The 22,988-nt window shown below is 49.5% G+C and overlaps 8 protein-coding genes across 8 annotated transcripts; 5 read left to right on the forward strand and 3 right to left on the reverse strand.

The window, feature by feature from the left end:
• Nucleotides 1-2,252: 2,252 nt before the first annotated feature.
• LTR84_011265 (uncharacterized protein) lies at nucleotides 2,253-2,971 on the forward strand (the record flags this gene model as incomplete). Its single annotated transcript, XM_064854798.1, has 2 exons — nucleotides 2,253-2,394; nucleotides 2,460-2,971. The coding sequence occupies 2 exons, from the start codon at nucleotides 2,253-2,255 to the stop codon at nucleotides 2,969-2,971; spliced, it is 654 nt and encodes a 217-aa protein (XP_064700114.1).
• Nucleotides 2,972-3,900: 929 nt separating this feature from the next.
• LTR84_011266 (uncharacterized protein) lies at nucleotides 3,901-4,710 on the forward strand (the record flags this gene model as incomplete). The annotated part of the gene is made up of 1 exon (XM_064854799.1): nucleotides 3,901-4,710. One exon carries the CDS (start codon nucleotides 3,901-3,903, stop codon nucleotides 4,708-4,710), a length of 810 nt encoding a protein of 269 aa, XP_064700115.1.
• A 22-nt stretch (nucleotides 4,711-4,732) lies between these two features.
• Nucleotides 4,733-5,929, reverse strand: LTR84_011267 (uncharacterized protein; the record flags this gene model as incomplete). The annotated part of the gene is made up of 2 exons (XM_064854800.1): nucleotides 4,733-5,736; nucleotides 5,860-5,929. 2 exons carry the CDS (start codon nucleotides 5,927-5,929, stop codon nucleotides 4,733-4,735), a joined length of 1,074 nt encoding a protein of 357 aa, XP_064700116.1.
• A 2,484-nt stretch (nucleotides 5,930-8,413) lies between these two features.
• Nucleotides 8,414-9,097, forward strand: LTR84_011268 (uncharacterized protein; the record flags this gene model as incomplete). The annotated part of the gene is made up of 1 exon (XM_064854801.1): nucleotides 8,414-9,097. The coding sequence occupies one exon, from the start codon at nucleotides 8,414-8,416 to the stop codon at nucleotides 9,095-9,097; it is 684 nt and encodes a 227-aa protein (XP_064700117.1).
• Nucleotides 9,098-9,717: 620 nt separating this feature from the next.
• Nucleotides 9,718-11,187, reverse strand: LTR84_011269 (uncharacterized protein; the record flags this gene model as incomplete). Its single annotated transcript, XM_064854802.1, has 1 exon — nucleotides 9,718-11,187. One exon carries the CDS (start codon nucleotides 11,185-11,187, stop codon nucleotides 9,718-9,720), a length of 1,470 nt encoding a protein of 489 aa, XP_064700118.1.
• Nucleotides 11,188-11,795: 608 nt separating this feature from the next.
• Nucleotides 11,796-12,539, forward strand: LTR84_011270 (uncharacterized protein; the record flags this gene model as incomplete). Its single annotated transcript, XM_064854803.1, has 1 exon — nucleotides 11,796-12,539. The coding sequence occupies one exon, from the start codon at nucleotides 11,796-11,798 to the stop codon at nucleotides 12,537-12,539; it is 744 nt and encodes a 247-aa protein (XP_064700119.1).
• Nucleotides 12,540-14,096: 1,557 nt separating this feature from the next.
• LTR84_011271 (uncharacterized protein) lies at nucleotides 14,097-15,479 on the reverse strand (the record flags this gene model as incomplete). The annotated part of the gene is made up of 2 exons (XM_064854804.1): nucleotides 14,097-15,377; nucleotides 15,429-15,479. 2 exons carry the CDS (start codon nucleotides 15,477-15,479, stop codon nucleotides 14,097-14,099), a joined length of 1,332 nt encoding a protein of 443 aa, XP_064700120.1.
• A 1,206-nt stretch (nucleotides 15,480-16,685) lies between these two features.
• On the forward strand, nucleotides 16,686-19,195 carry LTR84_011272 (uncharacterized protein; the record flags this gene model as incomplete). Its single annotated transcript, XM_064854805.1, has 2 exons — nucleotides 16,686-16,837; nucleotides 16,897-19,195. The coding sequence occupies 2 exons, from the start codon at nucleotides 16,686-16,688 to the stop codon at nucleotides 19,193-19,195; spliced, it is 2,451 nt and encodes an 816-aa protein (XP_064700121.1).
• Nucleotides 19,196-22,988: the final 3,793 nt, after the last annotated feature.

Raw genomic sequence — 22,988 nt, forward strand, 5'->3', positions numbered from 1 at the left:
TGATCCTTCCCGGCAACCAGCCAATTCGGGAATCAAGTTAGGGTCAGCTCATCTGCTTCGTAAGTGGGAAATCCACCAGAGCGGCTCTTCTTTTGTAGATAACTCATGTTTTGGTAGTGATCGGCGTTGAAGAAAAGGAGATGTTCATGGATATGTTTTCCGAATAATTGTCCAAGTTCGATTCCACACCCTAGGTGTGAAAAGAAAAAGGACATTGGGAACAGCAATGCTCAGCAGAGTCGCCTCGAGAGATGGTCGATGCACTCGTCTTTAGTACTATCAGGCATATGTGGTCAATGTGACATTGTCTTTGCAGAGACGTTGATTCTGCATTCCAGGGACATGGATCAGATGAGGTACTGTGCATACTTCATCTGTATTCTGTCCTGGGGCAATTCCTGTAGCCTTAACTCCATACGTCCCTCAGTCAAGGACTCAAGATGTTGCATCACTGGTGGTTAGGTTATCATTGATTCATGATGGAACAAGCCACCAACCAGACAAAGGATTCAAAGAAAGAAGCGAAGCCTCCCCAACCGCCCATGGGTCATGACTACTCATTGACAAGCGCGATGCTAAAAGGTGAGGCCGCTCAAGCCAGGAGTGTGATGGAGCATTGACGGAACGAATCAAAGAGGACTCGAGAGTAGAATTGGTGCCGAGCAAGCATCAACTCTCACACCATTCACCCAAAGTTGCGCGTGTCCAGCGGTTACCGTCCACCCGGAGCTTTAGCTTATAAGCACCTTCTCGTTGGAGAACTGGTGTCAGGGGCGTCCTTGACGGCCGGCAACCTTTGGAGGCGTCGTGTGTATCTTTAGAGCGGGCCGGGGGTGATTGAGAGTTTTGCGGCTTGCATCCAATGGCTTTTCATTGGGTTTCTTGGTCTGATGGAAGACTGGATGGGGGAACTGCACGAAGACCTCCCGAATAGTGCGAAGGACGACTAGGTCGAAGAAGAAGCCGCCTAGACCATGAGGCTTCGGGCGTGACGAGGTCATTTATGCACCGCGAGGCTCGAGGCAACTGGGGTGCTCCCCACCTAAAGTACTCGGGGTCGCGGGCAAGAGCATCACCACCTAGGGACACCTGGACTTACCTGGACCTGGGTCTAGGCCTGCCAGTAGGTACTGGAAGTCAACAAGCGGCAGCCTCCGAGTCTCTTGTTCTCAATAGGAGTCGGATGGTCTGCAAGGGGCCAAAAAGAAACCATGTGTCAGTTTCCTTTCTGGTCTCTCTCTGTTTGCTGCACAGACTCGTCAAGTCCCAAGACAGACGAACTCTTGAGTCTGCTTCCAATTAGTGGCCTCCTTATCCCAAACCAAGGCTCCAATGGATCCAGTCGACCCCCCCTGTCGCATGAACCCACCCTTCTTCAAGTTTCCCCATAACCCTGTCTAACTCGGAGGAGTTGAACTGGTCACTTTTGATCGATTCTTTTCCCAAGGAGTTCGGACTCACTGCTCTGCTCGGGACTGGCACTGGTACTGCGACTGCGACTTTGACTGCAACCGCTACTGCATTTGCTAGAAACTCGAGACTAGAGTAACCGTTGCGAACCGTGGGAACTACGAACTACCTCCTCCAGACTCTCTCTTTCTGTTCTTCTATTCATTCTCCTTGCGACACCCGATTCTCTCATCACTTGTTACCACCATCCTTGCCTCGAGGGCGCATATCCCAGCCACCACACCCCAGCACATCACAGATCGAGAGCTTCCTCAGTCTCAAGTGTCTACGAGTAGATATTCCTCGGTCCATCGACTAGTCTTATACTTGCTTCACAGTCCATCCCAAGACAGCGGTTTCACCTTAGATCGCCCTCACAAATCCCCAACTCAACCTTTGTTTCTCCCCCAAACCCTGCCATCTCCCTACCTAGGTATCCTTTTTTCCTCGCTAGCCATTCTATCCGTGGACCGTCCATCACATCACTCCGTACTCCGTGCTACTAGCATCGATTATTATCCTCGCTTCGAGCGGAACACGGTCCTACTCGCCCTACTCGCCCTACTCGCCCTCCTGCCAAGCTCTCTGAACTCCTGTATCGCCGCATCTCAGCATCCTAATCTCGACCAAACCTCTCAGACCAAGGTTCCACGCCACCCACGGACTCGTGTTTGGAATCTTCGTTTTTAGCGAGATTCACACCTTCACTTGTTTCTGTTGCTCTTCCGACTTGGCCGTCATGGCTTCAAAGGTTGCTTGACCCTCTTTAATTCCCAATTCCCAAAACTCCTTCGTCGACAGCGATGGCCGGACTAACACCACCTCTGCAGTTTCTGCGCGAATACAAGCTGGTCGTAGTAGGAGGAGGAGGCGTGGGAAAGTCATGTCTGACCATCCAACTCATCCAGAGTCATTTCGTCGATGAATACGATCCTACAATTGAAGGTGCGGGCCTCTTTCAGAAACATTCCACCCTTCAAACCATCACTGACACAGCCGCTCTCTCTCAGATTCCTACCGAAAGCAATGCATGATCGATGACGAAGTTGCACTCCTCGATGTCCTGGATACCGCCGGTCAAGAAGAATACTCAGCAATGCGGGAACAATACATGCGCACGGGAGAAGGATTTCTACTGGTTTATTCCATCACCTCCCGGCAGTCCTTTGAAGAAATCATGACATTCCAACAACAAATCCTGCGAGTCAAAGATAAAGATTACTTCCCCATCATTCTAGTCGGCAATAAATGTGATCTCGAATCCGAGAGAATGGTTTCCACAGAGGAGGGTGAACAATTAGCCAAAAACTTTGGTTGCAAATTTATCGAGACCTCGGCCAAATCAAGAATACATGTCGATCAAGCCTTCTACGACCTCGTTCGAGAAATCCGGAGATACAACCGTGAAATATCGGGTTACTCAGGTGGTCCTCAAATGGGCTCCCACGCCCCCGGCCAAAAGTTTGAAATGGACAACCGAGCAGATGACGCCGGCTGTTGCAGTCGATGTGTGGTGATGTGATGAAAAGAGGTGGAAACCCAAAGGACTCAAAAAGGCCATATTTCGCATGCTACCGTGTGGGAAACCACCTGGGGAAACCGGCACAATATGAGCTGGGGCTCTTTTTCAACCGCATGGAGTTTTAAGAGAGAGTTTGTGTGTGCGTGACCTGCGCAACCTGGTGGGATGGAAAGAAGGGCTTCGGGCTGCATATTTATTGGGAAAGCCGAGAAAGGCGTGGTGCCTTAAAAAGTCATTAAGAGCCGAACTTTCTTCTATGGCTGTGTGCGCCAAAACACAACAAATTAGGGATATTGCGATTGGAATGATGGCCAGGTCTAGAAAGACAATAGCTGTCTGGCGTTTTTTGGGGTGACCGTCCATTGGTACCTACTTATTGCAAAGTCTCTTTTGCTTGCTACCCTGATCAAAATCCCCAGCTTTTACAGAAAATCATGGCGACGCGGATGCATATTTGGCTCCCAGTGCCTCCATTCTAGCCAAAAGAATGAATATATCCGTATGTGTTAATGCTATGTACTTGACCATTTTCACCTTTGTTTATTTTTGTCCCAAATCATCAAGTTGCATGATCGACAGATTGGTTGCATCCTGACGAAACACTTGGTTGATCAAACTCGGCCCTCCCCCCACGTGCTTAATCTCTGACTTATCAATCAACTTGAATGGGCCAGAATTGTCGAATCCATCTGCACGAGCTGACTGGCTGCCTGTGAACGACCATGAAATATACAGCCTTGCCCAGTCTGCCATTTGTCCCAAGGAAAAAGGCCTGAGGCAGTACCTTCCCAGGCAGCAAACCGGGTGGGTGAGAAGATGCTGGTTTCTCCTTGTAAAAGTATTCAAAATCAAGGTCGATCCTATTGACAGACTGATCAAAACTTCAGCAAGCCTGATCAGCAAGGTCTTCATCTCAGGCAGACTCAAACATGTCATCAACCGACCATCATCCCCAAGATTCTCTCGGCGCGACCAAAAAGCGAAAAGATGCATTTAGCGAACTCATGTTACCGAAACCCAAGCAGACCAAATCCACAACAAACCCATCATCACAATCAACAAAATCGAACTCATTCTCGAATTCACGCAATGCTCTTCTCACCTATATTCTAAATCCAGCAGATTTCCCGAACCAAGTCGTTACCTACAATGAAAACACTGTACTCATTCGTGATGCTTTTCCGAAAGCCACTCTCCATCTGCTTCTGCTCCCAAGGGATGCTTCAAAAAGAGACCTACATCCACGTGAAGCCTTTGACGACCCGGTCTTCCTCGCAATGATACGTGAGGAAGTCGCCGCGAGTGTGAAGTTGGCGGCCTCGGAACTGTCTCGCTTGATCGGACCATTCTCTCGGTCCAACAAGGCCAGAATCACAGCCATGGAGAGTGATAACCCTCCAGATTCCTTACCACCTGGAAGGGACTTCGTCAAAGATCTCCGTGTTGGGATTCATGCACACCCATCTATGAATCACCTACACATCCACATCATCAGTCAAGACATGCACTCGGATAGGTTGAAGCATAGGAAACATTACAATAGTTTCAATACTGACTTCTTCATTCCCCTGGATGCATATCCCCTAGTCGAGGATGATCAGCGGAGACTCACGGGCTTTCAGAATGCAAACCTTGGGAAGGATTTCAAATGCTGGCGATGTGGGAAGATGTTTGGCAACAAGTTCACAATGTTGAAGGATCACCTCAAGGAGGAATTCAAAGCTTGGAAAGAGGAATGAGAGGGCGCATGCGTTCATACATCTATTGTTCTCGACCGCGATACCGTCGTTCCCATCTATCCTCAGTATCAATAGATATCCTGCCTGGTTGCACCACCTCATATTCATATCGTGGACCTGGAGTTCGCTCTCTCGGCCGGACAGTATTACTTGCTTCAGTATCCCCCACAGCGGTACCATTTTCTCGCCGAGCTGCTCTGACGACATGTCTTCTCTCAGACACATCTCGAAACTGGCTTCTAGCATTACTGCGACGTCGAGACTGCACGCGCACACTTCCATTCTTGGATTGCACACTACGCCGGCGGACGCCATTGCCATCACTACCACCCCTCCCGTCGCTCCCTGATCCGCTGCTACCACCACCACCGCGACTTCCACTCCTTCCCCCCCCTCTCGTACTCAAGACCTTCAAACACCGCTTAACAAGCTCATCCGTCTCGAACGCATCCCTCTCAATCCTCCGTATCTGGATCCTCTGCACCTGCTGTAGCATATTCTCCACGGAGCCCTTACTCTGCCACCAGATAAACCGATGCACCAAATCAGTATTGTAATACCTTGTCTGATCTGACGACAATCCCGCCTCCGCCATGCCCATACGATTATTGATCTTCTTCTCGTCAACATTCAGCGGCGGTTTCTCCACGTCACGATCACGACCTCTTTTCGCACGAGATCTCTCATCATCATCATGATCATCAAGATCACTCTCCCCCCAAAAATCCCCGCGCTGCACCTCCTCCGCGCGCCGTGGATGACGAATCAAGAACGGACGCTCGAGGTTCTTGAACTCCATCCACAGATCACTGATGGTCAGGCTGAGCAGCTGCGCAACCTCACGTCGCTTCCGCCGTCGATGTTTCCGTCGCGATCTCGGAAACACTGAGTACGGGTCCGCCTCTTGCTGCAGGCGGTATTGCAGGAAGAGACGCTCCGCTTCGATCTCTTGCCGCAGATTGCCCAGTGCTACGGGGATGCTACTCGGTGCGGTGCGTAGCGTGGATATTAGATCGCGATAGACGCCTGTTTTTTCCCCCAAAACGTGAGTAATTAGTGGGAAGGCCGAGGGATAAGGGGTTGGGTTGGGTGGATATGCACGAGGTATGGAGGTCCGGATTGAGGGAAGCGAGCATCAATCACACTTACCAAGTAATGTCATCAGCGTGATGAAAAACGAGATGAACCCGATGACTTGAGATGCCAGTGCGACGCTCATCTTGAGGCGAAGTCCTCGCTACAAGACAAGCTCGATAGTCTACAAGCTCGTAGATTGGTAACGGGCTTCCCTTCGTTCGGTATTCGTATTCCGACTGTTATCCCTTTCCAGCCTTGTATGCCCCCCAAAAGAAGGACAGTGTGCCGGCAATTCACTCTGGCGGTCCGTATTTTCTCGTCTATTCGTACCGAGTCAGCTATCTCTTGGCCTTCCGCGTAAACCTGATAGTCAGAAATAGATAGCCCGAAGCGAATTCAATAGTCCACCTCTCAGGCGGCTCGCGTGCGTGCGTGCAAGACAGATGTAATGGAGATGGAAATGAATATTTATCCGACACACAAGCGCGATTGAATTACTCAACGAGAGCTAGCGTCTAGTTATCCCAGGCGGTCCATCGCAAGCTACTTTGTAGGTTAGATAGATAGATAGATACCTAGCTCGGAGGTCGACCGACCCATGGGACCACCTCGTGCAAAAGCCGTAGGATGTACTCCGTAGTACTGCTGTGTTGTGCTGTGTTACTTTTTAGGGGTTTGTTGTTGATGATACGGGAATCAACCCGGTCGTCATGTCGTTCATGTTGTTTCCGCCCACTTCCGGGGGGCCGGCCGCCGATCACAAGAAATCTTAACCACAGATCTGGCTCGGGGCTTCACGCCCCCATTTTGGAGAAGAGAGGGGGGGGGAGAAGGGGGATCCACAGCATGCAGGCAGGGTGCGGATATGCAAATGCACGACGTGCACGTATTCGTACGAGTAGATCCTAGATCCAGGAATGCCGGGATTCGAGAGAGATCGCGTGCGGATATGCCATCTTAAATCTTTAATTTCCACCATGTGGCTCGCTTACGGACGGTAGTTATGTATAATACATATGTACCAAACCAGGATGAGGAATGCCGTTGCCGTTGCCGTTGCCGTTGGACTAGTTGATTGGTTTTTCTGGCATCGGGTGCGATGAACATACCGAGATGTGATGTTCACGTTCATGTTCGCGGTGTCGCTATGAGTGATTGGTTTTTAACATGTCTGTCACTGGGTTTTCTGGCTCTACTCGTCATGCACCTATGCAGTCCGGCTGGTATTCATCATTTTATTGTTGATGATGAAAGTTGGAAGAGGACAAGTGGTTCTACGAGTATATGGTAGTGGGACGTCCGTCCCGGCATTGAGACTACAGCACCCTACCTACCATGTGAATGCTAAAGCACCAGAGGTGCATGCTGTGCTTTGTGACGTTCGTTCTCCTTCGAGAGCGTTGGGTGACACCAGACTTTGTCAGAGAGGAGACGTGACCCGTTGAAGATTGTGACATAGGTTTATCTGTCAAAGCGCCCTGAGATGTTCGGTGCAGTTATATCATCGTCAGGGTCGCCCATTTGGATGACATAGAGGCTTTTGCCAGAGCGAGAATTGTCACCAAGAGTCCTTCCTGCTGGGAATGACTCAGTCCTGCTCGACTCATCATTCGCCTTTCCTGTGGGACAAATAGTATCGTTACCTGTCATATGCAATTAGCTGACCATAAAGACCAACGGTGACTCGAGGCAGGCTATAAAAACCTCCCAAGATGGCTTTGCTGAAGTTACCAGTCGGTAACATCAATCACCTCTGTGCTCGCCCATTTTCCAGGAGAAAAGCACGAGTCCGAATTCGATGGATCTCTTGCACACCATTCAACATCTTTCTCTGGAACTTACGGTTAACATGCCTATTCACTCACCTATTTTGCAGCCCGAGCAGTCTCCGGTCAAGCCATGGTGCAGCGGTGTATGCACGAAATGCGGTTCGCCAGCACACAGTACCGAGCAATGCGGGTGCAAAGTGCTGTGATGTTTGTTCACTGGAGGCCTGAAAGCGAGGTTGATTGGTGGCTCTTGTACCAAGATCCTGACCCCAAAAGTCGCAGGATACCGACTCGTAGCTAGGTATTTACTTTAGGCAGTTGTCCGTAAAGTGAGGACCGTGATCATCTGCAACAGCAGCGCATGATATGCTGCGAATGGCGACATGGAGTCTCACGATGGTGCTGCTACTTTGAATCAGTATCTTTAGCAAAGAATCATAGATTCGAAAACGACTCTGAACTTGAATGAAAGAACCTACATGCCGCTAATGCATTGTTGCCTGGACGTGTCCACTACGCGTGTGCCCGGGCGATTGCTTATTGGCCCTCGACGCCGCGGTCTCCGCGTCGCTGACGTGCGACGCATATTTATTTGTTGATTTATCGTGCTCAATGCAATGAATTTATCAGAAAATAGACTAACGAGGCTGTCGTAGGATATGATTGCGCCCTTTGCTCTGTATTCCGACAACGGAAGGTGCTTGTCGGATCATGTTACAATGATCGATGTTCCCAAGTATCGGAGGTGAGCGCAAACTGGTGCACATAAATATTGCTGTAGAAGACAGGTCTCTCATCAGGGTCGCTACTTTTCTCTCCAGCAGTGACTTTTCTAGAGTCCGAAGACTTCAACAATCATGGCTCTCACTCCAGGCGTAATGCTTGTCACAGCAGACACGCCATCCGTCTCAACCATACTCGATGGTATCGTCCAACTCCATTGCGCATGTATTCTCAACGACAACACCATGGCAACGTTCATGCCGCCACTAAATCACCCCCAAATCTACAAATGGTGGGAAGACCGGATAGCAGAAGTCACCTCAGGACACCGGCATATCATCGTCTACCTCACTGAAGTCAACGACCGAACGACCCTGACCAATGCCAAGGGACAGGATATCAGAATCCCTTTCTCGGAGGAAGGCAAGCCTTGGCCCATCATTCCTGCAGCAGAAGAAGCCAGCCCATCAGGCGACGGCGACCTAGAAATCGGTGGCCTCGTCTCGCTCGTCACACCGACCACCCAGACCGGTCCTTTCCGTGGACTTGTCGAGAAACTCTTTACATCTCCATTCCATCGCCAGAAAGGAATAGCGAGGATTGTGATGAAGAGGTTGGAGGAAGTTGCTTGGGACCTTGGCAGGTGGAGTATTCTTCTCGACACCACGGCTGGCACTCCTGCCGAACAGGTCTATCCTAGGCTGGGGTACAAGCAAGTCTGGTATATTCCGCAACGAGGCTTTTCGCCCGAAGACAGGAGTCTTCTGCTGGACGAGGTGGGTTTCTTCAAGGATTTACGCCATGATAAGAGGTTGTGAGTGCTGAAGCGAAGCAATCGATGTCACCCAGCTTCATCCATGGTGTAGCTAGCTCACTTGATGTATGAATGTGGGCGTTCGACGGGATTCATCAGGTTGGGGTTCGGTTCAGGGTCCCACAACACTCAACGGCGATCTCTAACCTCTCTTAAACCCATTTAGATACTGACTCATGAGCGCCTATTGCTTGTACGACACCCAGTTATCCGATTCCGGGCCGTGGCGATACTTTTCGGACGCCTGTACAGTGTTAAGCAAGGCAGCTAGCCGATGGTGTTTCAAGCATCAGTCTTAACTTGACAAATGGTATTGCGCAGTGGTTTGGGCTTTCTTTCGGCAGCTGGGTAACACCCCGTTCGCAATCGTTGCATGGCTTTTGTGGTGAAACTTCTTCGTAAGGGTTTACTGTGAGAGAGCGGACAACTGGAGTACGGCTGTGATCATATATTAAGAACGGGATATGCAGGATATGGTATGAAGATTATATGTTTCTGTCAACGCTAGAATCTCGCCGACCAGAGTATCATCAGCTTGGAATACGCAAATCGATCTCAGGCATCTATTCATGAGGACTCTCTTGCTATTTCTCTGCATGATCAAACAAGGAAGTACAATCATATTTAGCCTCCATTGGTAGTCTCTGGCTCAGGCTGACGTTGCGCAATCCTGTCCAAGCCGTGAATTATTCTCGTCATCTCATCTTCCTCCAAGTCAGGGTGAATACAACAGATCCTCAATGTTAGAACGCCGTTTAGTCTGGTCGTCAATGGGGCCGCCAGATTCTCCTCGATGGCAGCCCGAGAGATCTTTTGGTTCAACGCATCCAAACTAGCTAGTCCAGGCTTATCAGGTCTATATCTGAAGCAAAGAATCCCGAGTTGTGCAGGAGACAGTACCTCCCAATCGGAAAGACCTTGCAAAGTCCGCTCAGCCAGTTTGGCCATCTCAACCCCATGCTCAATCTGGCTTTCAATCTTATCAAGCCCTTCAAATTGCAGAGAAAACCACAACTTCATCGCTCGAGCCGGCCTTGTCAGTTCAATGCCGTAGTTCCAGAAGTTTGGAAGTGTCTCTTCGGTCTCCATCGCATCTTGCACGTATTCGGCACTCATGCTGAAACTACTGGTCAACATCTTGCGCTCGCGAACGAGTACCATGCCACACCCGTACGTTTGGAACAACCACTTATGAGCGTCCCACGACAGACTATCGCATCGCTCAATGCCACAGAAAAGTGGGCGTTGTGATCGGGATAGGAGTGCAGACGCTCCGTACGCTCCGTCCACGTGGAACCATAAACCTTCCTTGACAGAGAGGTCGGCAAGCTCCTGCAGCGGATCTATAGTCCCTGTATTAGTGGTACCAGCGCTGCCAACAAGCAAGAAGGGTATCTTTTCGCTACTTCGATCAACCGTTATCGCATCTTTTAGATCGCTGACGCTGATACGGAAGTCCGAATCGCAGGCAATCATCCGTATCTGGTCCTCATGGAAGCCCAAGACTTTCAATCCCTTCACGACACTGGAATGCGTCTGCGTAGATAGATAGACGACGGCACGAGGTCGATCCTCGAACTTCAACTTCTGGTCTCGAGCCACAGTTAGTGCCGTCAGGTTTGCCATGGAGCCCCCGCTCACAAAACATCCGCCTGCGGTAGTGGGGAACCCCACGATTTCGCATGCCATCCAGTTGAGCAGTTCCATCTCCACAGCACTGGGGCCAGAGGATTGCATCCAGCTCCCAGCATGAGTGTTATAGGCCGAGTTCAGAATCTCACCCAGCCAAGATGCATGGTTTGCCGGGGACGGGATGAACCCGAAAAAGCGTGGGTGGTCCATTCTCACGCGGTGTCTGAAAATAACATCGGCAGCGTCTAACAATGTATCAAGAGAAAGTGGTGAGCGGCCAGGTCTTGAAAGGCTCTGCCGTATTCGCGTGGTCACATCTGGCGCTAAGATGTTGACGATCGGTTTCGACGAAATGGTTTCGCGCTCCGAGAGACATTGATCGAGGACGCGGAGAGCCACGTCGCGTTGACTGAGTGGTTCAGACCCTGCGACTCCATTGATGGTATCACATGTATCAGCCATTGAGGCGAATGAATAGGAGAGCCCGAAGCTAAAGCCAAAAGTCCTTGCTGCGCAGGTTACAAGTCTACAATTCAGGGAGTAGCAACAATCTGGGGATATTGCACTCGAAGTTCTAAGAGGAGCCCATCGTGTTCGCCAGTAGTTACATTGCCGGAAGGTTGCACTGCCTAGGTAGCTAAAGCCGTCAGGCTGAGGTCATGAAGGAGAAATCCGTGCGTAGAATTCAATTTCTCCGACTTCCAAGGTGAATTTGGGTGACAAACTTGCACTCAGCGGGTGGAAGGAAGGTGAGCGGCCGCAGCCGCTTGGTTTCCTTCTATTGCACCGTCAAACGTAAACCACGAGACCAGACTTGCACGCAACGCTAATGGGATATTCAGAATCTGTTGCAAGGCGTGAATCACTTCCAGCAGTGTGCCAAGTCAAGCACAGGGCGGCAGCATATCCAAGCCAGGATTGATAAAAGATACGTGCCGCTTTAGAATAATTCTCCTGGGGCTTTGTTAACGTCGGCTTCAACTTTTTGGAGCTCGACTTTCGTGCACCTGTTCCATCAAAGACAACCAACGAGGGGATATTGTCTCTCATCAATATCGACCTCGCGCAAAATGCAGCTCATACCCTCAAGAGTTGCGCTTCACGCGCTACGGAACCTCACCCGCCCCTGCACCACCTCCTCAAGAACATTAAGCACAAGCAGCAGGGTAACCTCAACCCTGAAATTCCGAACCACAGCCTCTATATACCGCAAACCCAACATCCTCTTCCTCCCAGCATCCCAACGGTCATTCACGACCTCTCCCATTCTCAGCACAACACTGAACCAGGTCCGCTGCCACGGCCGCAAACCCAAGAAAGCGCGTCGACAAGATTCGCCGGCGCTGCGCAACCGTCCGGAAATGAAAGGCGTGTGCTTGAAAGTCGGTATCACGAAGCCCAAGAAACCCAACTCCGGGCAGCGGAAAACCGCAAAGGTTAGATTGACTTCGGGCAAGATCGTCAGTGCTTATATCCCTGGCGAGGGCCATAATGTCCAGCAGCATAGTGTTGTCCTTGTGAGAGGTGGTAGAGCGCAGGATTGTCCCGGTGTGGGTTATCATCTTGTCAGAGGGCATTTGGACGTGGTAAGTTTCTTTCTCGTGCTTCTAGCTCTCCTCTCTTTTGACGTCCGCAATGCTGGTCATCACGGAGAGTTCTTCGACAACGAAGATACTTCTTTACTGCACAACTCCTCTGAAACCCCTTATGCTGACGATTACTTTCTCAAGGCTGGTGTACACAATCGCGCGACAAGCCGATCCAAATACGGCACGAAGAAGACGAAGGTGGCATCGCGTGGCTTGGGTAACTAAGTCAGGGCACGCAATCACCAAACGGCCCTGAGGCCAATGGTGCGATTCGTGGACCACAATGCAAAGTGTAAATAGATATCGATTCGAGCCAACCGCCACGTGAAGAAACGGCCCATCTATCTCTCAACATACCACACCACACCCGGCTCACACCATTGATGGTAGATACCTGCTATGGGCAAATCTAGCCTACAACACCACCAAGAGTCGCCCATTCCGAAAGATCAGAGGGCGAACGATGAACTCAAAAGATCACCTTTCCCAATCAACAGCCATGGTCATCCTCCACCTCTGTCCACCATGCAATCACCAACGGTAGCCCAATTTATTGGAACAATAATAGCGCCATAGCGCGCTGCCAAGCAAGATATCTTTACACGAATACAACCACCCGACCGCCGCTGCCCAACCGCCTTCCCACTACTCTGAGAGGGAACAAGAAGCGAGAAAACAAAGCCTTGACCTTTCGGCCACGCTCCGTCCGCTATGCTAGCGATGCGATGCGATGCCATGGGATGTCAAGCTGTGCACGGCGATGATCCTGCCTGGTGTATGATATACCTGATATATATTCTTTGCGAGGGCGGTGGATGGATGGCACAGTTCGATCAGGTCAGATTGGACGAGTTGAGGAGGCGTGGGGCCTTGGGATGGATGCAATGGGTGCGTGGCTTGTCGTGTATTCAATACCTACCTATCTTGTATTAAGACACAGTTGTAAATGCATATGAACTACAGATTAAAAAGATGTCGATTCATATTTGAAAGGACATTCAGGGAAACTCGGCTGAAGGCAGGAAGATGATGATCCATAAGGTACGAGTAGGTACTTATAAGGTACGGAGTTTTAGCGTAGCATCGAACAGTGTTGACATGTCATGTCAAGCAGTGCTAGTGTTTGAGAATTTATCCAGACCAGTGTTTGTTTTGGGTTCGCTTCAATATTTAATTCATTATCAGCCAGCTGTCGCTCGGCTTATGCAAGGGTTTCTCAAGTCGTCTCTTTTTTGTACATACAGCGGTCCCAGAAATTTCAAAAGTGCTATCAACACTGACAGAAAGCTGACAGGGTGTCATCCCCCTTAGAACTTGAGAGTTTTCAGTCAGTTCAGCACATGGTGACAATCAATAAACGCCGCCGTTATGCTCTATGCTCGTATGAGGTCGATTCTGGTAATCAGGTCGTGGGCTTTTGGCATCCGTGTAGAAGCCCAAGCCAAAACATCAAGCAGGTTAAAATTTGTGTCCATGATGCTGGGATTCTTGTGACCATGTTAGGTGGAGTGATAATCCAAGAATGAACAGCTGAGTCAACATCTAGTTGGATGCCTCTTTGTTCCGTCTTGCTGGTCTCTCAACCTCTGCGGTCCCCTTTTCATGCCATTCGGCCAATCTCTCGGCCCACGACAATATCTTCCGTCTGGTTTTTGGGATGCGGAGTAGAACCAGCAGAGTCGTTAACGATGCAACGAAAGAAATGGCCGAGTATCTTAGGATTTCCCAGTCCAATTCGATACCGAATGTTTTGACAGTAGTTGATTTTGAATTGTCGGCTAGTCAAGCTTGACCCTCCCAGCCCACCGGCTTAGACAGTTTGTTCAGATCAAAGAATCTTGAGGTACAGCTGTAACCTTTCCAATCAAAATTGTCAGAGGGGTTGCAATGACATCGGAGTTTCAGGCGAAGATCGTCCCCAGTGGGGCAATGGGTGAATGGGACGTGGTAGTAGGCGATATCATTGAAGAAGTGGATGTCGTCCCTTGGGAGCAAAAGGCTTGCAGCAATGGAATGAACAGGAGCATCACCCCAACGTTCATAGAAGAAACCACCGTCTTGGTCCAAGGACTCGAAAAAGTCGATGTAGGCCTTGGACCGGAGCCAGTCAAGATTTCCGATCTCGAAGTTAGACCACTGGTATGTGTTAGTTGTGAATGAAGGGGTCATTGGGGTAGAACTCACGAAATGGCACTTGTTGTATGTATCACCTCCATCGTCACTCAAAAAGGCCATTGAATTCTCAGGATGGATATGCTCGGGGTGGGCCTTTATGAATTTCTTGGTGCTTTCCCACAAGGTCGGGATGGTTTCGACGTATTCGTACAAACTGAGAACGAAGCTGTACTTCTTCTTATTGTCCTTCATGTACTTGAAAGGATCGTAGTGAATGTCGCAGAAGAGTTCAACGCTCGGTTCGACTCGCCAGTAGTATTCGAATTGGTGCAGAAGAGGATGACGGAAGAAGAAGCCTGATTCGAAACGGCACATGTGGCGATAACTGATGGAGTCGCCATAAATGATCTTCCGCCTGCGCATGTCTTCACGAACGGCCTCTGCTTTCTTCTGATCAATCCACGACGGGAAAGACCAGTGCTCGACAGGGATCTCGCCATAATGGGTCTTGCCCGAGACGAGAGAAGTGGTAATCTTGATGAACTGATCATCAAATGGTTTATCGTTCAGAAAGACCCAGTCGTAGTTGTAGTTTCTGTTGAACCTGTCTTCGACTTGTCTAATGGAACGAGCAATCTCCCAGATATCCGAGTTTCTGGCCAAGGTGACAAAGGTTGCATTGACTCTCTCTCCGGGTGCGGCAGGCGAGAGTTCTGAAGGACTTAAAGGAGTTATGCTCGGCAAGGGCGAGGTTCCCAACTGGGGATTTTGAGGCTTCGAGGTAAAAGCATCCGCAACAGCATCAGGATCAGCTGCTGGCTTTTCCGCCGGTGGTGGTGTAACAGGGACTTTTATATCGTCCCAAGACAGTTTTCCTGCCGCCTCAGCTATTGATGGCGTGTAGGATGGTAATGAGGATGTAGATATGAAGTAGAGTATGAGAATGCCCTACTTTCTGTTAGTTCGGTGACTCCTTCGATGGGGTGGAGAGAAACCCACAAAGAAGGCAAACAAGATGTAACGCAGGTATCTTCCGGAGCCCGTGGCCATGATGGTGGCCTATTCGGGCTGAAATTGACAAAAGGTGTTGGGAAGTAGCGACCGTGATCGAGTCCCCTTCAAGGAAGACTTGATTAGAAGCGCACGTATCAAGATGACCCGACCGTGGCTGCCATTCAAGGTCTGGAAAGTCTGCGCAGCTGAGGCTGGTGGTGGAAACAGAGGGAGGGCACGGCACCCTAGGCTCGTGACACAAAGACGCGGCTGAACACGAACAATTCTATTACAGAGAAAGGGTGACAGGCGCAAGACTCAGGTGCAGATGGATCATAGAAAAGAAGAACAAAGAAGGATACAGGAAGAGAAGGCGATAATAATGAAACAATAATGGGTGATGTTTCCAAGATTAATCTTTAGGATAGGAACTACGGGGGCGGACTATGGAGTAGTTGGAAACACGAAAGGAGAGGAGCACGAGGAAGACGCGCAAGCGGGTGTGGATTTGGAGCGAGTATCCAGCCCGAGTCCGGATTACCGTGTTGCGACCAAGAACCAAGAATTTTGAGTTTTGGAAAAGGAAGGGCTCTTGAGGAGTGCCTGATTTTTATTTTTGTTGCAACCTGGAGCGCCTTTTCTCCCCGACCCCTGAATGGATTTCAAGCTGGATGTTTACACGAGAATTGCAACTCGAGCCAGTCCGTTTGGTTTGTGGCTTTGCACAAGGGGGCCAGAGAGTCAATGCGGAGAAGGCCAGTGCCCCTAGAATGATACTCTGCAGCCTAAAAAGTAGGGGACAGGCGCCCGGAAGGCCAAAGTTCAAAGCTAGAGATACTAAGCACCAGAAATGTCTACGCTAAAGATACTAGCGCGTGCTTCGAGTACTAGCAGCATTGACCGACGAGTCATTTGAATGTATATTTTCCACACAAATCGAGAAAACGTGACTTCATCATCCATTTCATATTGCGACTACTACTACTACTGCTGCTGCTGCTGCTGCTTCACTCCATCGCGAGGTCCTCGACATCCCACCCTCCCTCCACTTCCACGTCTCTCACACTCCCATGGAGTGACTCTCCTTACCGTTATCCTTCCTTGCCTCCAGCTGAGTAGGATCATGCACCCCTCCGCACTGCATTGAATTCGACAACCTGTCCTTGAGTGGGGTAATCGCCGTGCCCCGTTCGATCTCAGCATATTTAATAACCAACTTGCAACCTATCCATCCGTCCCTCATTTCGTCACTTCCAACTCACCATGTCTTTCTTCGGCTTCGACACCTCTTTACCGAGGGATCGTTCAGCCAACTCCAACAATAATGGCAAGGGTATCTTCGAGCATCCTAATCCCTTCACCGAGGTCGCAAAGGCGCGGAAACTGCAAGCCTTTCAAGATGACGAGGAAGAGATGTAGGTTCAACCTTACATTCCATCCTTCAGCTGTCAATACTAACGGAAACTCTTCCAAGCCTCGATTTCGAAGATACCTATGACGGCTTGGGAAATCAGCTCCAGGAAACTGGTGACGACTTGAATGATGACACTTTCGGTGGAGGTGCCGATCCAACATCTGGCCCGGGAACTTCAAGTAAAGAATTTGATTTCTTTGGAAATACTGCCCAAGTCTCAAACGCCATTGATGAAGAACACTTAAGATACAACCTGCAACACAACCAGGCTTTGCCTACCCATCTTACTCAAAAGCCAAAAAGGACGGGCTATGAAAAGTATCAAGATCCTGGATACATTCCCGACATTCAAGCAAAATCAGGCGCATGGGGAACAAAATCTCAGCATCCAATTCAACCCTCCGCAGAAGATGCTAGGTTCAGTACTGCGCGCCAGGGTGACGCCCCTGGTGTGCCTCCCCAAAGTCAGTATGCTACACGAGCTGCCCCACCGATGTTGAGCCTGGATGAGGTTGAGGCTGCTCTACTTGCTCAGTCCCGATCTCAGCAGCAGTATCCTTATCCACCACCTCAACCCTTTCCGTTTCCCACACAACATACCCAACAGCCACCACCACAACAATATCAACCTCCGCCACCGCAACCACCACCACCTCACCAACAAGCTCCTCTTCCACAGCAATTACGCGCGTCACAGAGTCCACAACGACAGAATCGTGCTCCATCCCAGCCTTCTCAAACCCGAGGCTCTCAACACCCGCTTCAAATCCTTCAAAATCCCAATCGTCCACGTCATTCTCCACAACCAAGTGTTGATAAAACTCAGAATGTCGGACAGTCGCAGGGTGCCATGGCTGCTACAAATCCTCCGAATCTTATGGAGCTCTCAGAGGAACAGCGAAAGGCATACTTGGAAGAGGATGCCAAACGAGCCAAACGGAACCATAAGATTTTTCTCCTTTCCAGAGGAAATGGGTTGATGACTCCACAAGACAAAAATTTCATCACTCGTATTCAGCTACAACAGCTTGTCACGGCAACAGGAGCTTCGTCTGATTCCACTGCCGAAACTGCCTTGAATGAAGATTTTTATTATCAGGTTTATAGCCAGATTCGAGGTGCCCCTAGACAGCATCCAACTCAACCTCTGGGGCATTTTGCACAGACCTACCTGTTCCAGACTGGAAGTCGTGTCGGTGGCAGAAGACAAAATGTCAACGGCGACAACCACATGCAAAGGATGCAACAACAAGTTCAACGTGCAGTCGAGGCAGCTAAATTGAAGCCCAAAAATAAGCAACTCATCATCGAAGGAAGTTTGGGCAAAATCTCATTTAGCAACGCAAAAACTCCTAAGCCCCTTTTGAACCTGAAAAGGAATGAAACTTCTGATAGCCGACCATCAACCGCTAAAAAGGGTATTAACGACGTCAGCCCAAGCGATCGCAAGACCATCCTCAAAAACATCGAGGAAGTTTACACGGTCTTGATGCGCTTAGAGGACAACGAACGACGAATGCCTCCTCCTCCTACCGAAGGTGACGCAGATTCTGTACAGGCTCATATTGAGTGGAGGCAGAAATTGAACGAGCTCAATAAGGCACTGTGGCAAGGCTTGAAAGTCCTGGATCCCATACTACCAGGTTCCACAGTTGTCCATCCTTTCATCGCCTTCTTGTCATTTTCCAAAGGGAAAAAGGCTATTCCTCGAGTCTTCCATCAGATCGACCAAGAACAGCGAGTAACCATCTTAACAATCGTTGTGTTCCACCTGGATCAATTGGACGTAGTACGAGAAGCTCAACTTGCTCCAGGTGAATCGCAGCCTCCTCCACAAATTCGTGAAGAGATTGAACTCTTCTCGCAAGCCGTTATGCCTTGTTTGTTGGGCTACGTTAGTGAAGCACCCATCAACATCATTATCGGTCTTCTTGGTCTTTTGATCGATCATGCGAACCTGGCTACTGTCGTTCATACCAAGATTGGCCTTGGAATGTTGACAATGCTTCTAAGTCGAGCGGAGTTGGTCAAAGAAAGTGGGTCGGTTTCTGATCAAGATTGGCAGCAATGGACTACTTTATACAATCGACTCTTTGATCACTTGGAGCCTATATTGGCCACAATATTTCCAGGACCGGTCAATTCCGGAGACGACATGTATATTTGGCAATTTCTCGCTGCGGTCGGCATTGGCGCCAGCCCTGAACAGCAACAGAGACTGGTCATCGGCGTCAAAGATCGAGTTATGGAGACAGTGCTTCAAAGCAAAGCACTTCCCGCCGAGATGTCTAGTGTCAGATTGGGCAATGTCAACTTGTTCATGAGAGCCATTGGTCTCGATGTGGAGATGCTGGGATAAATCATCCACACGGATATATATGGCGACAAATTTTGGAAACCCTTAGATCAGGAATACTTCTAGCTTTACTTCTCCACACCGGAATCTTGCATCTAAGGACGGAGAACCGAAGCTGCACGCTCGACATAGATAACAAAAGGGGACCGTGTTCGATGGTTTCGACTTGGGGGCTGGATATGAAAAGAAGAAATGACCTTTGGTAGGTGAAGTTTATGAATGACGAGGAGAGCAGCTGAGTTTTTGGGACGGTTTGTGGTTCCTGCAGAAGAGGAGGGCCGAGGAAGAAGCCTCTGATTGCAGACATTTTTGCGATCGCACCAGTCCCTGGACAATAAGGTCCTTGGGGCAATGAACAAGAACTACTTAACAATGCAAAACAGTTTCAAAAATCTTGAAGTGTACCCATTATGAATATGAGTTTCCTCCACCATGATCTCATCTCCGGTGTTTATTGTACTGTGCCCTGCGAGGTCAATGACACAGCTTCCTCATCAAGTGAAGACACAATACTTTATCACCGCCGATCTCTTCCTCCCCTCTCACTACCACCAACCGAAAGACTTGCTCCGTCCAATACCAGTGTTGATGCGAGGACTCGAACTATGCTCAGTATCGCAAGGCCCGGCGGTGATCGAAAGTGAGTGAGTGCCGGAAACAGAGCAGGGTTTCTCTCTCCCATCAGCTATGGAGGTAATAATCCCAGAGCAGCAAGAACCGGAGTCGACTCTCGGTCCATATGCTCATCTCACAGTGGTATCTTATTTTGGTTCTATGTTTATCTCACTCATTATCTTGCTCATACTTACGATATTTACGCTTTAGATCACACCCCTGAACCCTAGACCCTCGACTCTCTATATGTCAGTAGCGCACACAGCACTTGTGACGGCACACCGTAAATGCGTATGTGCCATGAGCTGATCGAGCAAGAACTGGAAGCCCAGAAACCCTGGGTGTGCGTAGGGAGCGATTATGCTGTGTCGTCTTGCCTATGCGGAGGCCTCTGGTTTATCAGCTCTCAAATACCGGGATAGTCTCCGTTGGTGTTAACGAAGCTTGGTGACACAGTGATTGAAGCCGATGCTGTCGAGCGTTTAGATATAGTCGCAAACTGTAGTGGGGCAGTAGTGAAAGGCTTCAGCGATGATGTCGGAGATGCTCCTAGAAGGATATACAGTGGACGACAATCGCTCTTTTAGCTCTGGTGGCGTGAAAATAGTCGGGCAAGGACCCCCATCACCTTGGCGTTGACTGCACCCCTTGTGCCCGCCTTCTTCTCCTCGTTCCGCGTTTTTTTCAGAAATGTTATTCCCCAAGTGCGAGCGAAGATGCCGTATCCCACCATGTTGTTTGAAACATAGCATAAATTGATTTCCAAGAGCATCTATTCCCGAAGATAAATGCTTCCCTAGTCGTTCATAATCCGTCGCAAAAAGCCTTGAACGTCAACAACAGATTATAGATTGGATTCCTCGCTTGCTGTACTTTGTCCTGCGCTGCCCATGCACAAGATGAGCATGAGCCTTGCAGTACCGAATCTCGGGCCACTCACGCACCCCAGTCGTCTATCATCGCCAGTGTCACTACCTGCCAGTCAAGCCCCAGGTCGAGCATCACAGAGAGTTTACAGCTGTCCTGTCCCTTGACATGTTCCTGCATCTGAGCTTGTTACTTCTAGTTATGGCAACCTTGAGACCTCTTATAATTTGAGCGTACGAGCAATTTAAGCGTACTTCAACCCGTCGATCACACTGATTGGCATCAAGCTTTGCTATGGCCTGTCAGAAAAGTTGACGTTGTTAGTGCCCTCATTGGCGATACTGCCGGTAGATCATATCGCGCCCCATTTTGAGAGTCCACTGTCGTCCCAGACCCTGGTATTCTATCGTGCCTGGCGGTTTTCGACCAAACGGGATTTTCTTTCCTGGCAATTGAGGTCTTCAAGCAGCAACCACAGGACGAAACGCCATCCCAGGAAATATAACAAGATATCAGACGTGTTCCACTACCGCTGTCGGAAAGATGTAATCTTTTCCCAGTAAATGTGCTTTCAAGGTTCGGAATTGCTGATGATGTTTCCGTGGACACAACTGAATTCCGCCGCGCTTTCGAGAATCGTTTATATGCACTTTGTAACGGGTCGAGGGCTAGGTGTACCAGAACAACAACATTAAAACTGGAATCTTGTCCCGGGCCTTTTGTCAGGCCCTCGCCTCGATCGACAGTGCCTGCAGTTCGACGGCTGTGATGGAAAGGCTTAGATTGGACTTGTACAATCATGCACTTCTTTTAATTCGTTTGGCAGATGTCACAATTCCTGTACATTTGTGGCCATAAGAAGAGAAATACTAAGTACCCAGACTCTTTCCATCTCTTCACCATCTTCATGTAAGCTTGGCCGACATAACACCATGATTCACCACAAACTGGTGTTTTCTGCTTTCTGCAGCCTGATATCTGCTGCTGGTGAGTATTCCTCATGGGATTCAACTTTGTATGGATCTAGAAGAGTCAAGCAACTGATTAAGAGTGTCAGTCATCCAAGAACGAGGTGTGGTGGTCGATGTCAACCGGTCTCACACAGGGCCGAGGATACCAACAACGGATCATCCCACGTGCGAGTCCCCGGGATCAGGATGGAATATTGCTCACGCTCCAAACGAGTACCAAGAGTGGAGCGAGGATCCGCCGATACTCCCTAGCGAAAGCCATGGTGACCGGAGACACCAAGGATCAGGATTGCCCGACTGGTACCATGTGTGGAAACATGGGCCGAAATCAAGGCCACATGTTTGGCCCGGCTGGAGACATGAAGAACCAGGAGGTTTGGACTGGGACCATGAGCCGAAGTCCACTGCATATACGTGGAATGCTCCGCCATTTCCGCCTCCAGCTACGATGAGCTCGTACAGTATAAGGGAATCTGCCGTGGATCTACCAACGCCATTTCGCATCTCAATCTGGTCTTTATCAGAAGAGCTAAGCCCCGATCCAGTCCATATCAGACTCACTGGCTATTATGCACATGCCGCTGATCAATTGAGCTCTGCCTTCTTCACGCTTGACCAAGGCCAGTTGCGATCAAACGGACTTTTGGTGGGAACCACAACACAAACGACTCAGATAATGCATGTTGCAGATGCAGTCTCTGGTGATTGGTTTATGGCTGATAATAAGCTCTTCTATCGAGGCTCCCAGGGATGTTGTGTCGACGAACTAGGGATTCTCTACATTGTCTTCGATGTTGCACCTGACGGATGTGCCGAAATCGTCCTTTGGCCCATGATACCCAATCAATCGAAAATGATCGAATCGTCAAGACCCCACCCACCGTCGCCAACCTCTACTGACATTCCGGTATTCGATTGGAAGCATGAGACAGTCAAGACCTGGCTCCCACCAAATTCAAGCTCTTCATTCGAGATTCCGTCGTCGGCAGTCTCCCCTGTGACCTCACGATCGATTATATCAGTCCTCCTTCCTACTTCACCAGTCACCTCATCAGCTACCTCATCAGCTACCTCATCAGCTACCGTCGCTATACCAGCTGTCTCCTCTTCAACTTCAACACTTTCCGCGCTTTTTTCATCGGTCCTCTCATCAATATTGGCTACCAGCGACTTGACATCTATTATTACAACTTCTAGTACAACACCGGCAGCCACCACAACGTCAGCTACATCATTTTCATTAGACATTGGCCCAGTATCTATTACAACCTCAGTAGCGTCTAGCACTACAATGATACTCTCCACAACCTCGTCAATCCCCCCTACAACATCGCTTATCACAT

The sequence above is a fragment of the Exophiala bonariae genome (genome assembly GCF_035927105.1).
Source record: "Exophiala bonariae strain CCFEE 5792 chromosome Unknown scaffold_50, whole genome shotgun sequence".
Lineage (NCBI taxonomy): Eukaryota > Fungi > Ascomycota > Eurotiomycetes > Chaetothyriales > Herpotrichiellaceae > Exophiala > Exophiala bonariae.